Source organism: Schistocerca serialis, chromosome 2 (assembly GCF_023864345.2).
Source record: "Schistocerca serialis cubense isolate TAMUIC-IGC-003099 chromosome 2, iqSchSeri2.2, whole genome shotgun sequence".
NCBI lineage: Eukaryota > Metazoa > Arthropoda > Insecta > Orthoptera > Acrididae > Schistocerca > Schistocerca serialis.
The window spans coordinates 147,737,813-147,750,295 of NC_064639.1; the positions used below are offsets into that span (position 1 = coordinate 147,737,813).

General features: G+C 43.8%; 1 protein-coding gene and 1 non-coding gene across 2 annotated transcripts in view; both read left to right on the top strand.

The window, feature by feature from the left end:
• LOC126456862 (SET domain-containing protein SmydA-8-like) overlaps positions 1-12,483 on the top strand; it is a 283,466-nt gene that overhangs the window by 87,731 nt on the left and 183,252 nt on the right. Inside the window, exon 2 of the mRNA XM_050092678.1 lies at positions 8,134-8,270. Coding sequence (XP_049948635.1) covers positions 8,134-8,270 — 137 coding nt within the window. The remainder of the gene's footprint in view (positions 1-8,133; positions 8,271-12,483) is intronic.
• Positions 6,114-6,187, top strand: Trnaa-ugc (transfer RNA alanine (anticodon UGC)). The gene has a single exon. It is a non-coding gene; the product is annotated as a tRNA-Ala (tRNA).

A 12,483-nucleotide genomic window follows, 5' to 3' on the forward strand; every position in this document is an offset into this window, starting at 1 on the left:
TAAATCTCTTCGGGGAAATGCCGGGACGGTTCCTTTGAAAGGGCACGGCCGATTTCTTTCCCTAATCCGATGGGACCGGTGACCTCGCTCTTTAGTCGAATCAGCCAACCCACCATAGCACAAATACACCGTGCGCGACCCTCACGTTTAACTCTCTTTCAGAGGCAGACGCTGTGGCTTAGTGACGTCACAGCGTCAGCCAACAGTAGCAGTTACTGACCAGCCTTATTTATTTACGGACCTTGCGATTACTGGTCACGGCTGCATCACAGACGAGCCACAACATGTCCCACAAAAACTCGAGATAAGTAATCAAATTAAAGATTTTTACCTCCTTCACTATGGCATTTTAATCTATGACGAGATGGAAAGTTACGTACGCTACCTGTGTGCAGAGCCTGTGTGTCTGAGGCAAAGTTACGGAACAGTCTGTAATCGCGCAGAAGAGCGTGGAAAAGCTGCCAGGTAAGTCGAAAACCTGGTTCCCTCAGAAACCGCGCTCATTGTGCCATCTTGTTTACATATTATTTTACCAAAATGCAAAATGCTCTTTTCATAGAACAGAAAGGTGAAAATGTCCTCGGCAGAGTTGGCGATACAAAAGAAGGGCTTTTCGACTTATGCGCCAGCTTCAAAGACGTTTCAAAACATAATAGCATTTTCGCGTTTTTTTTTTTTTTACTTATTAATATTAGCACCCATGTCGTGCAATATAATTCACCTTGTCGAGTAAACTAACGTGATACATGATGTCATCCCCATCAGGAACAAATTCACCCCTACAAATTTTAGCGCCTCTGAATTTTTTTTTAGCAATTGCATGTATGCTCTTCAGCCATATGATATTATATATTGTTTACTATGGCTGGCAAATCTTTTTGATTTTGGGCGCCGGATCAAGGGCTTTAGCCTACAGATTGCAGCTGAGAGAGCTCACTCTGCGGGGGAAGTGGTGTTAACTCGTAAGAAAGCGCGAATACATCAAGATGTTTTAATTTAAACGTCTTCGACGCTGCCAGGTAAGTCGAAAATCTGGTTGCCTTCTTTTACATCCCTAACTCTGCCGCGGACGTATTCGTCCTTTTTTGTGCTATAATAGGACAAAAGCTGTTGAGGAAAAGATAGGAATACATCCAGCAAATAATTGAGGACGTAAGTTGCAAGTGCCACTCGGAGATGAGGTTGGCACGGAAGAGGAATTCGTAGCGCGCCGCATCAAACCAGTCAAAAGATTAAAAAAAATAAATAAGGAAAATTTTTCATTCTGCTTCCTGTCTTTTACTCTACCATAAATTTCGACATTGGATCGCCATAGCTTGGCAACCGTTGTACATTTTTGTTGTCTCCGGTGACGACTGATCCGGTATATGTTATTGTATTGTCTTTCGACCCATGTTGCTTGTATCGTCGCAACGGATAAAGCTTTCACAAAACAACAGGACTAGCATTCGTCTGCCTTCTTACAAAATTAGAACCGATTCGCACAAGCTTGTAACATAGAAGGGCGCGTATAAAAAAAAGAAAACTCACAGAAATCGTGTTATTTGTACGTAAACTCCGAATGAAGTAACATATTTTTGAGAGCGAGTTTTCAATTTAATGGTAAAAATGCATTTTTCCCTTATCTGAATCACTTTAAACCATTTCCGTGCATTCAGTTCAGGTAAGAATGAATTTTGCGTATTACATTTAGCTCGACTTTGAACTATCGTGTATCGACAAGGGGATAAAATTATTAGATAAAAATTTTTGTTTTGACTTTATCTGTTTTCTGCCTTAGCACAAAGTTTTAACTGATTGGTTCAAATGGCTCTGAGCACTATGGGACGTAACATCTGAGGTCATGTCCACCCCCGGTAGCTGAGTGGTCAGCGCGACAATATGTCAATCCTCAGAGCCCCGGTTCGATTCCCGGCTGGGTCGGAGATTTTCTCCGCTCAGGGACTGGGTGTTGTGTTGTCATAATCATCATCATTTCATCCCCATCGACGCACAACTCGCTGAAGTGGCGTCAAATAGAAAGACTTGCACCCGGCGAACGGTCTACCCGACGGGAGGCCCTAATCACACAACATTACCATTTATCTGAGGTCATCAGTCCCCTAGAACTTAGAACTACTTAAAGCTAACTAACCTAAGGACATCACACACATCCATGCCCGTGGCAGGATTCGAACCTGCAACCTTATCAGCAGCGCGGTTCCGGACTGAAGCGCCTAGAACCGCTCGGCCACTACGGCCGGCGTCTGAACCGATTCGTAGAAGTTTATAGAAGTGGCGCGCTTCAAAAACCAACATTTGCACGTAAAATCCGAACTACGCGTATGGAAATGGGTACATTAGATGAACGTTAATTTCAGCCCAATTAACCTCTTTTTCGAAAGGAATTAATCGGTTCTCATAATTTGCCTGGTCGCCGGCTACGATTCGTCCTTCAACCCTTGTTTAATACACTATAACATAGCTACAGTAAGACAGATGTTCTAATGGTTATATACATGGCCGTGGTCCGAGCTAAACCAAAAACTTTTCACCCCATGTTTTCCCAGCTCAAATAGGAACCAAGCGCCAAGACCCCCCACCGCCCCTAAGAACCCCGATTCTGTACGTGACCTTCTTAAACATATTTGATTGTTGTTCATATTTTATCTTTTTACTAAATAAACTGTGATGCGGGTAAGCGTTTTATTTAATTTCGCTAGCATGCGAGGATAACTGTACAACACCTCTCTCGCATCAGCCTAGGTCATCAGTGACATTAGATGCCACAATAAAATGCGGATTAACGACAATGGGTTTCATATGACACGTGAGAAATTATTCATTTGCCTTTTGTCATGCAGCGGTTACAAACCTCAGGCCAATAATACAGAATAATGCGGGCAGTCACCTGAGCGGCCACAATTACGTACTGCTCGCCAGTACGTCCAGACAAGGGAGCGTTCCTTTGTACGTTGGAGGGGAAAAAAACAAGCGCTGAGTGACATTCTCCCCAGCGATTTAACATTTTTGTCGACAATGATGATAAAGTCATTATAATAAATTTGAAATAACCACAAATTACACGGATTTTCGTCGAGGTAGTACTAGATATATCAGGCTGAATGATGCGCCAACGAACCAGTCGTTAATCCTACGCACGAATTCAATCCGTCTCCGGCTTACGTCCATTCTCCGCATTAATTTGTCTGAGACGGTCTTGCTACATGTAAACGTTGGCATAGTATTGTGAGCTGAGAAGTACCGATGGATATAGTTCAACTGTCAAACTGGGAACTTACTTTCTTCGACTTTGGGTGCTATGGCAACTGAATTGGCGTGTCGTAAATAATTTGAAATTATCATACGTTGAGACTATTCTCTTTAAAAGGGACAAAGATGTGTGGCTGACGTCAGATCGCTCCGTCCAACTTTTTTAGTCACAAAGTACTGTGGCTCAGTTCCATCGGAAGCGTATCAACCATACAATTTCACGTCAACAATTCTTTGAAAGGGTTTATGAAAATCATATACTCGGAGAAAACTGGAGAAGGCAGAATAGAGTGCACCAGTAACCCTCCCACCCTCGATTGTGCAAAGAATCGAACCCTTACGTATAAAACATCCGTTTCGCGAATCTAAATTTTATGAAATCATATCATCGGAACTAGTGTCTTATAACGGTATAATTTTGCAGATAAATGCACTGCTAGTGGAGAGTCGGGTAAAGTAGCCAGGCTAAGGTATTCCTAATTCTTAAATTGCTGTAGAGGGAAATGCATAGAAATGAGTGATTATAATCTTTAACTATTGACCGAAAATATCGAATAGTTCAATTAGGATTAAATTAAATACTTCAAGCAGTTCAATTTTCACAAAGTGGCAAAATATCCACTTTGCCCGACATGAGCGGGGGAAGTTGCCACCTAGTTGTAAACTCACAAATAACGGATAAAAAACTGGTTTAACAAAGAAGTAAACGTATTTTGCTCTAAAACATGATGCGAATTAAAGTATGGACACTTTTCACAAATAAAAGTCAAACTGTGTTCTTCACCTCCTGTACAGAGTTCGTGGGCCCAGAGGGAGAACTATGGGGACTAAATCCACTGCTATTCTGGCCTGGAATTCGGCAGTTTTTGGCTTGGTTCAAATGACTCTGAGCACTATGGGACTTAACATCTGTGGTCATCAGTCCCCTAGAACTTAGAACTACTTAAACCTAACTAACCTAAGGACATCACACACATCCATGCCCGAGGCAGGATTCGAACCTGCGACCGTAGCGGTCACGCGGTTCCAGACTGAAGCGCCTAGAACCGCATGGCCACACCGGCCGGCTTCGACAGTTTTTCTTCGCAGTACATGCTTTCCCTGTTTTCATCATTTTCTTCAGAAAGAGCTCTTACAGGGTTCGTTCTATTGCACTCCGCTCTCTCCTTTTTATTGCCATTCTTCTCTTCGACTACTTTCTGTTTTTCTTCGTTTTATTCCCTTTTCCTTCTCTTGCTTTATTTGCTGCTTCTAGGTCACTCTTATGAGGACTTCTAAGTATCACCGTGGACGCGTTCTTTCGGTAGCTGTTGTTGTTACGACTATCCTCTCCCCCTCCCCCTCCCCCCCCCCCCCCCCCCCTGCGCAATCTGTGCCTGGAGGGCAAAGTGCCCATAAGCCACCGCCGAGATTGCCAATTTGTTCCCACTGACGCCGATAGACAAATGCTGTTTACCCTCTAATAGCAGAGCCGACATTTCAATAACAAGGAGTATGGAGACAAGATGACTGAACACAACTACATTAAGACGACTTAGTCACATTCCGTCTCCACAGCGAATACACGAAGCGACCACTTACCTTACATGAGGATAACTAAAATTCACAAAACATATTATATCTCTGAGGAGCGGCACAGCAAATAGATTAGACTTTATAGGGTGACTAGGCCCTCCATGGAGAATAAGTTGAAACATTTCCCGTGACGTGCCAGCACCTTATAGTGCCAAAGACCTCAGTGGCCAACTTTACCCGGCATGGCCCAGCTGTCCCCTTTATCAAGATAGTGTCTGCAAAATGTGCTGCGAATTGCGCTGTGGTGAATGAGTAGTAAATTAAAATGTCATGCCTAATGCTGAAATTTTACTGCACGAACAGAGAAAATGTAGTAAGCCATAAACTTTTTTCCTTTCTTTATTTTTGCGGAATGTCATTGAGAAAAACTTCGTAAAAGGTTTGAAATTACACTGACGGAACGGAAACCGCAACACCAATGTAGAGTAGAGAAAGTTCGGGAACATATTTGTCTATGTAACATATTTAAGTGATTAAACACTGCAAGATCACAGATTAATGTCAGCGCGAGACGAGACATTGCAAATGTGAAATGCTGGTACATTAATAACCGGGGTAACGGCCAGATTGTTGAAAACGTGCATATAGTGTGCCGTACAGGTGATGTATGTCAGTTTGTGGGATGGAGTTCCATGCTTGTTGCGCTTGGTCGGTCAATACAGGAACGGTTAATGCTGCCTGTGGGTGATGCTGGAGATGTGGTCCGTTGATGTCCCACATATGCTCGGTTGGAGACTGAGCTGGTAATCGAGCAGGCCAAGGCAGTATGTCGACACTGTAGAGGGATTACACAAGTGGTATGTGGGAAACAGATATCCATCGGTGACCATGCAGCTCGTTAGAATTAAATTACAATGAAATGAACACCCTTAGCTGCTTACAGTCGTTGACATACGTCAACGGGGACAGATGAAAATGTGTGCCCCGACCGGGACTAGAACCCGCTCCTGCTTACATGGCAGACGCTCTATCCATCTGAGCCATCTAGGACACAGAGGATAGCGCGACTGCAGGGATTTATCTCTGGCACGCCTCCCGCGAAACACACATTCTCAACGTATTGTCCCGCACTTAGTATGTATATAGTTAAGGCTCACCGGTCACTTGACCGTATTGTTCTTCTGTACGAATGCACAAGCAGTGCCCGAACTCTTACGGGAATCGGCAACGCGCCGCGAGTAATGAGTATAATGGGCGGGGGACACTACGAATGTAGTGCGGACAATACGTTGAGAATGTGGGAGGCGTGCCAGAGATAAATCCCTGCAGTCGCGCTATCCTCTGTGTCCTCGGTGGCTCAGATGGATAGAGCGTCTGCCATGCAAGCAGGAGATCCCGGGTTCGAGTCCCGGTCGGGGCACACATTTTCATCTGTCCCCATTGACGTATGTCAACGCCTGTAAGCAGCTAAGCGTGTTCATTTCATTGTAAACGGATATCCCTTTGGAAAATACCCCCTGGGCTGCTGTTCATGAATGGCAGTACGACAGGTCGAATCACCAGACTGACGAACAGACTTGCACTCAGGATGCGTGGGATAACCAAGCGACTGCTCGTGTTGTCATACGAAATCGCATTCCAGACCACTGTCCAGGTGTAGGTCCAATGAGTCTAGCACGCAAACTGGGTGGGCGGAGGCCCTCAACTCGTCTGCTTCTAACCAACACACGGCCATCACTGGCACCGAGGCTGAACCAGCTTTCATCAGAAAACAGAACAGACCTCCACTCTGCCGTCCTGTGAGCCCTCGCTTGGCACCACTAAAGCTGGATATGACGGTGGTTTGGGGTCGGTGGAATGCACGGTACAGGGCGTCTAGATCGTTTTGTAAAGTTCGTTGTGACACTGTGTGGTTAGCTGTTGCTGAAATTGCTGCTGCAGGTGCAGTGCGCTGCGCCAGAGGCATACGCCGAACCCAGTGGTATTCCCTCTAGGTAGTGCCGTGCGAACGTCCAGAGCCTGGTCTTCTAGCTACCGTACATTCTCGTGACCATCGCTGCCGGTAGTCACGTATAGCAACTACGTTCTTGCCAAGTCTTTCTGCATTATCGCTTCTCGTAGACCTGTACACGACCTCTTTCAAACATAGTGAGGTATTCCAGAATGAGATTTTCACTCTGCAGCGGAGTGTGCGCTGATATGAAACTTCCTGCCAGATTAAAACTGTGTGCCCGACCGAGACTCGAACTCGGGACCTTTGCCTTTCGCGGGCAAGTGCTCTACCAACTGAGCTACCGAAGCACGACTCACGCCCGGTACTCACAGCTTTACTTCTGCCAGTACCTCGTCTCTTACCTTCCAAACTTTACAGAAGCTCTCCTGCGAAACTTGCAGAACTAGCACTCCTGAAAGGAGCTTCGGTAGCTCAGTTGGTAGAGTACTTGCCCGCGAAAGGCAAAGGTCCCGAGTTCGAGTCTCGGTCGGGCACACAGTTTTAATCTGCCAGGAAGTTTCACAGTGAGGTATTGATAATGGTGTCTTTGTAGCCTTAAAGGAATTCTTGGCTAACATCAACTCGCCAGGTCCAATTCAAAGATAACTAACGCTCACGACCATTGCAGAATCTACTTAAAGCAAACCTGATATGCATCCTCACAATGGTGCTGCTAGCGCCACTCTTATGCGACTGGCGCTAAATTTGAACGGACATCGTCTTTCAGATGTAGAAAAACGCCTACCACTTTCGTTCACGTATCGCAACTCTCCTTGGTGCTGCGATTTTCTTTCCGTCAGTGTATGTAGAAAATTTGTAGAAAGTCGCTAATTGTTCTCATTCTCTAATGCTGGATGAATATAGTCTGGGTATTTTGCGCGCCACAAGTTACGTTACCTCAAGATACGTACGCAGTTTCTAATTTTAGCACTTGACTTACTGTATTGAAACTTTAATATTATACCTCTTAATGAGCAGACTGTAACAGCATTTTAAATTTTTAAATTCGATTTGTGATTATAGAAAATATTGAAAATCAGAGTTTTGTTGCCACGCAACCTGGAACTTGTCGTGGTCAGCGTTTTAGTTGTTAAGTAATATAGATTGTGAAGTACCCAAACCTAGTAACTGACGAATTCGATAACTAATTGGAACAGAATTAAGTAGCGGGTATTGCACTGATCTATTCCGACGTTAATACTTGAGTGCAGTAATTATCAGTTCACTGATTGTGTGAGGCCAGTAGAACCTTCGTATTCACGTATCCTTCCTTTTTCTTTCGGTCCACAGTTCTTTCATTGTTTCAGTATGTCTTATTTTGTGTCCGCTGCTGTTTTGCAAAGTTGACATATGCGTCTTTTTGTCTTTTCCAGAAAAGCGACAAAAAGAAACGGAACAGGCAGCGTCGCGAAAAGAGCGTGGAAAGCGAGAAGACAGATGAAGAGGTTCCAGAGGACCCGGACAAGGAGAACCTTCCGTACAACGTTGAAGTCTCTGACATCATGGGCAGGTGCGTTCTGCAAAAGCCTGGCGCTCCACGTCGCATTTACATTACACAATCAGAACCATCCAGCTCGTCACAGTAATGGTTACAAAATACAAAATAAACTTTTGCAATAATGACAATTTGAATAAAGACATGAACCATGGACCTTGCCGTTGGTGGGGAGGCTTGCGTGCCTCAGCGATTCAGATGGCCGTACCGTAGGTGCAACCACAACGGAGGGGTATCTGTTGAGAGGCCAGACAAACATGTGGTTCCTGAAGAGGGGCAGCAGCCTTTTCAGTAGTTGCAGGGGCAACAGTCTGGATGATTGACTGATCTGGCCTTGTGACAATAACCAAAACGGCCTTGCTGTGCTGGTACTGCGAACGGCTGAAAGCAAGGGGAAACTACAGCCGTAATTTTTCCCGAGGACATGCAGCTTTACTGTATGATTAAATGATGATGGCGTCCTCTTGGGTAAAATATTCCGGAGGTAAAATAGTCCCCCATTCGGATCTCCGGGCGGGGACTACTCAAGAGGACGTTGTTATCAGCAGAAAGAAAACTGGCATTCTACGGATCGGAGCGTGGAATGTCAGATCCCTTAATCGGGCAGGTAGGTTAGAAAATTTAAAAAGGGAAATGGATAGGTTAAAGTTAGATATAGTGGGAATTGGTGAAGTTCGGTGGCAGGAGGAACAAGACTTTTGGTCAGGTGATTACAGGGTTATAAATACAAAATCAAATAGGGGTAATGCAGGAGTAGGTTTAATAATGAATAAAAAAATAGGAGTGCGGGTTAGCTACTACAAACAGCATAGTGAACGCATTATTGTGGCCAGGATAGACACAAAGCCCATGCCTACTACAGTAGTACAAGTTTATATGCCAACTAGCTCTGCAGATGATGAAAAAATTGATGAAATGTATGACGAGATAAAATAAATTATTCTGGTAGTGAAGGGAGACGAAAATTTAATAGTCATGGGTGACTGGAATTAGTCAGTAGGAAAAGGGAGAGAAGGAAACATAGTAGGTGAATCTGGATTGGGGGGAAGAAATGAAAGAGGAAGCCGCCTTGTAGAATTTTGCACAGAGCATAACTTAATCATAGCTAACACTTGGTTCAAGAATCATGAAAGAAGGTTGTATACCTGGAAGAATCCTGGAGATACTAAAAGGTATCAGATAGATTATATAATGGTATGACAGAGATTTAGGAACCAGGTTTTAAATTGTAAGACATTTCCAGGGGCAGATGTGGATTCTGACCACAATCTACTGGTTATGAACTGCAGATTGAAACTGAAGAAACTGCAAAAAGGTGGGAATTTAAGGAGATGGTACCTGGATAAACTGAAAGAACCAGAGGTTGTACGGAGTTTCAAGGAGAGCATAAGGGAACAATTGACAGGAATGGGGGAAAGAAATACAGTAGAAGAAGAATGGGTAGCTCTGAGGGATGAAGTAGTGAAGGCAGCAGAGGATCAAGTAGGTAAAAAGACGAGGGCTAATAGAAATCCTTGGGTAAGAGAAGAAATATTGAATTTAATTGATGAAAGGAGAAAATATAAAAATGCAGTAAATGAAGCAGGCAAAAAGGAATACAAACGTCTCAAAAATGAGATCGACAGGAAGTGCAAAATGGCTAAGCAGGGATGGCTAGAGGATAAATGTAAGGATGTAGAGGCTTGTCTCACTAGGGGTGAGATAGATACTGCCTACAGGAAAATTAAAGAGACCTTTGGAGAGAAGAGAACCACTTGTATGAATATCAAGAGCTCAGATGGAAACCCAGTTCTAAGCAAAGAAGGGAAGGCAGAAAGGTGGAAGGAGTATATAGAGCGTTTATACAAGGGCGATGTACTTGAGGACAATATTATGGAAATGGAAGAGGATGTAGATGAAGATGAAATGGGAGATAAGATACTGCGTGAAGAGTTTGACAGAGCACTGAAAGACCTGAGTCGAAACAAGGCCCCGGGAGTAGACAACATTCCATTAGAACTACTGATGGCCTTGGGAGAGCCAGTCATGACAAAACTCTACCATCTGGTGAGCAAGATGTATGAGACAGGCGAAATACCCACAGACTTCAAGAAGAATATAATAATTCCAATCCCAAAGGAAGCAGGTGTTGACAGATGTGAAAATTACCGAACTATCAGTTTAATAAGTCACAGCTGTAAAATACTAACGCGAATTCTTTACAGACGAATGGAAAAACTGGTAGAAGCGGACCTCGGGGAAGATCAGTTTGGATTCCGTAGAAATGTTGGAACACGTGAGGCAATACTAACCTTACGACTTATCTTAGAAGAAAGATTAAGAAAAGGCAAACCTACGTTTCTAGCATTTGTAGACTTAGAGAAAGCTTTTGACAACGTTAACTGGAATACTCTCTTTCAAATTCTGAAGGTGGCAGGGGTAAAATACAGGGAGCGAAAGGCTATTTACAATTTGTACAGAAACCACATGGCAGTTATAAGAGTCGAGGGGCATGAAAGGGAAGCAGTGGTTGCGAAAGGAATGAGACGTGGTTGTAGCCTCTCCACGATGTTATTCAATCTGTATATTGAGCAAGCAGTAAACAAAAGAAAAATTCGGAGTAGGTATTAAAATGCATGGAGAAGAAGTAAAAACTTTGAGGTTCGCCGATGACATTGTAATTCTGTCAGAGACAGCAAAGGACTTGGAAGAGCAGTTGAACGGAATGGACAGTGTCTTGAAAGGAGGATATAAGATGAACATCAACAAAAGCAAAACGAGGATAATGGAATGTAGTCAAATTAAACCGGGTGATGCTGAGGGGATTAGATTAGGAAATGAGACACTTAAAGTAGTAAAGGAGTTTTGTTATTTAGGGAGTAAAATAACTGATGATGGTCGAAGTAGAGAGGATATAAAATGTAGACTGGCAATAGCAAGGAAATCGTTTCTGAAGAAGAGAAATTTGTTAACATCGAGTATAGATTTAAGTGTCAGGAAGTCGTTTCTGAAAGTATTTGTATGGAGTGTAGCCATGTATGGAAGTGAAATATGGACGATAACCAGTTTGGACAAGAAGAGAATAGAAGCTTTGGAAATGTGGTGCTACAGAAGAATGCTGAAGATAAGGTGGGTAGATCACGTAACTAATGAGGAGGTATTGAATAGGATTGGGGAGAAGAGAAGTTTGTGGCACAACTTGACTAGAAGAAGGGATCGGTTGATAGGACATGTTTTGAGGCATCAAGGGATCACAAATTTAGCATTGGAGGGCAGCGTGGAGGGTAAAAATCGTAGAAGGAGACCAAGAGATGAATACACTAAGCAGATTCAGAAGGATGTAGGTTGCAGTAGGTACTGGGAGATGAAGAAGCTTGCACAGGATAGAGTAGCATGGAGAGCTGCATCAAACCAGTCTCAGGACTGAAGACCACAACAACAACGACAGTCGAGAAAATTAGATGACGTGCTCTGTTGACAATGTCCAATTTCATGAAATAGCTGTTTCGTATATGTGACGTGCGAGTTGAAGAAAAACCATTTAGTATAGCCTACCTACTGTGAAGCAAATGGATGTACTGGTAATGACAAGTGGTGATTAAAAATATCAGCGCCGCTGTCAGGCATGCAGAAGTGCAGGTACTGGAAAAGTACGGAAAGAGTTGATGTAACACGCTATTTAATACTCTCCAACGGCATTGCGGAAAATTACAAAAAATTGTAAATATTCTTTTAAATCACTGGCCTGGAGGCTCCCAAAAATGGTTCAAATGGGTCCGAGCACTATAGGACTTAACATCTGAGGTCATCAGTCCCCTAGAACTTAGAACTACTTAAAAAATGGCTCTGAGCACTATGGGACTTAACATCTATGGTCATCAGTCCCCTAGAACTTAGAACTACTTAAACCTAACTAACCTAAGGACAGCACACACGTCCATGCCCAAGGGAGGATTCGAACCTGTGACCGTAGCAGCTGTGTAGGTCCGGACTGAAGCGCCTAGAACCGCTCGGTCACCGCGGCGGGCAGAGGTTCCCAAACACAGCCGTTGCGAACATGTCCATTTGCAAATAAGTAACGCATATTATTTGAAGTGAAAAATTTCTAACACAAACGAACCAATCTGTCATTGATGATGATGGCGAAGTCCCATACTCCTTGACAGAGCATAGGGGAACGATGCGGGAGACCCACACCGCCATACTAGGCAGGGTCCTAGTGGAGGTGGTTTGCCATTGCCTTCCTCCG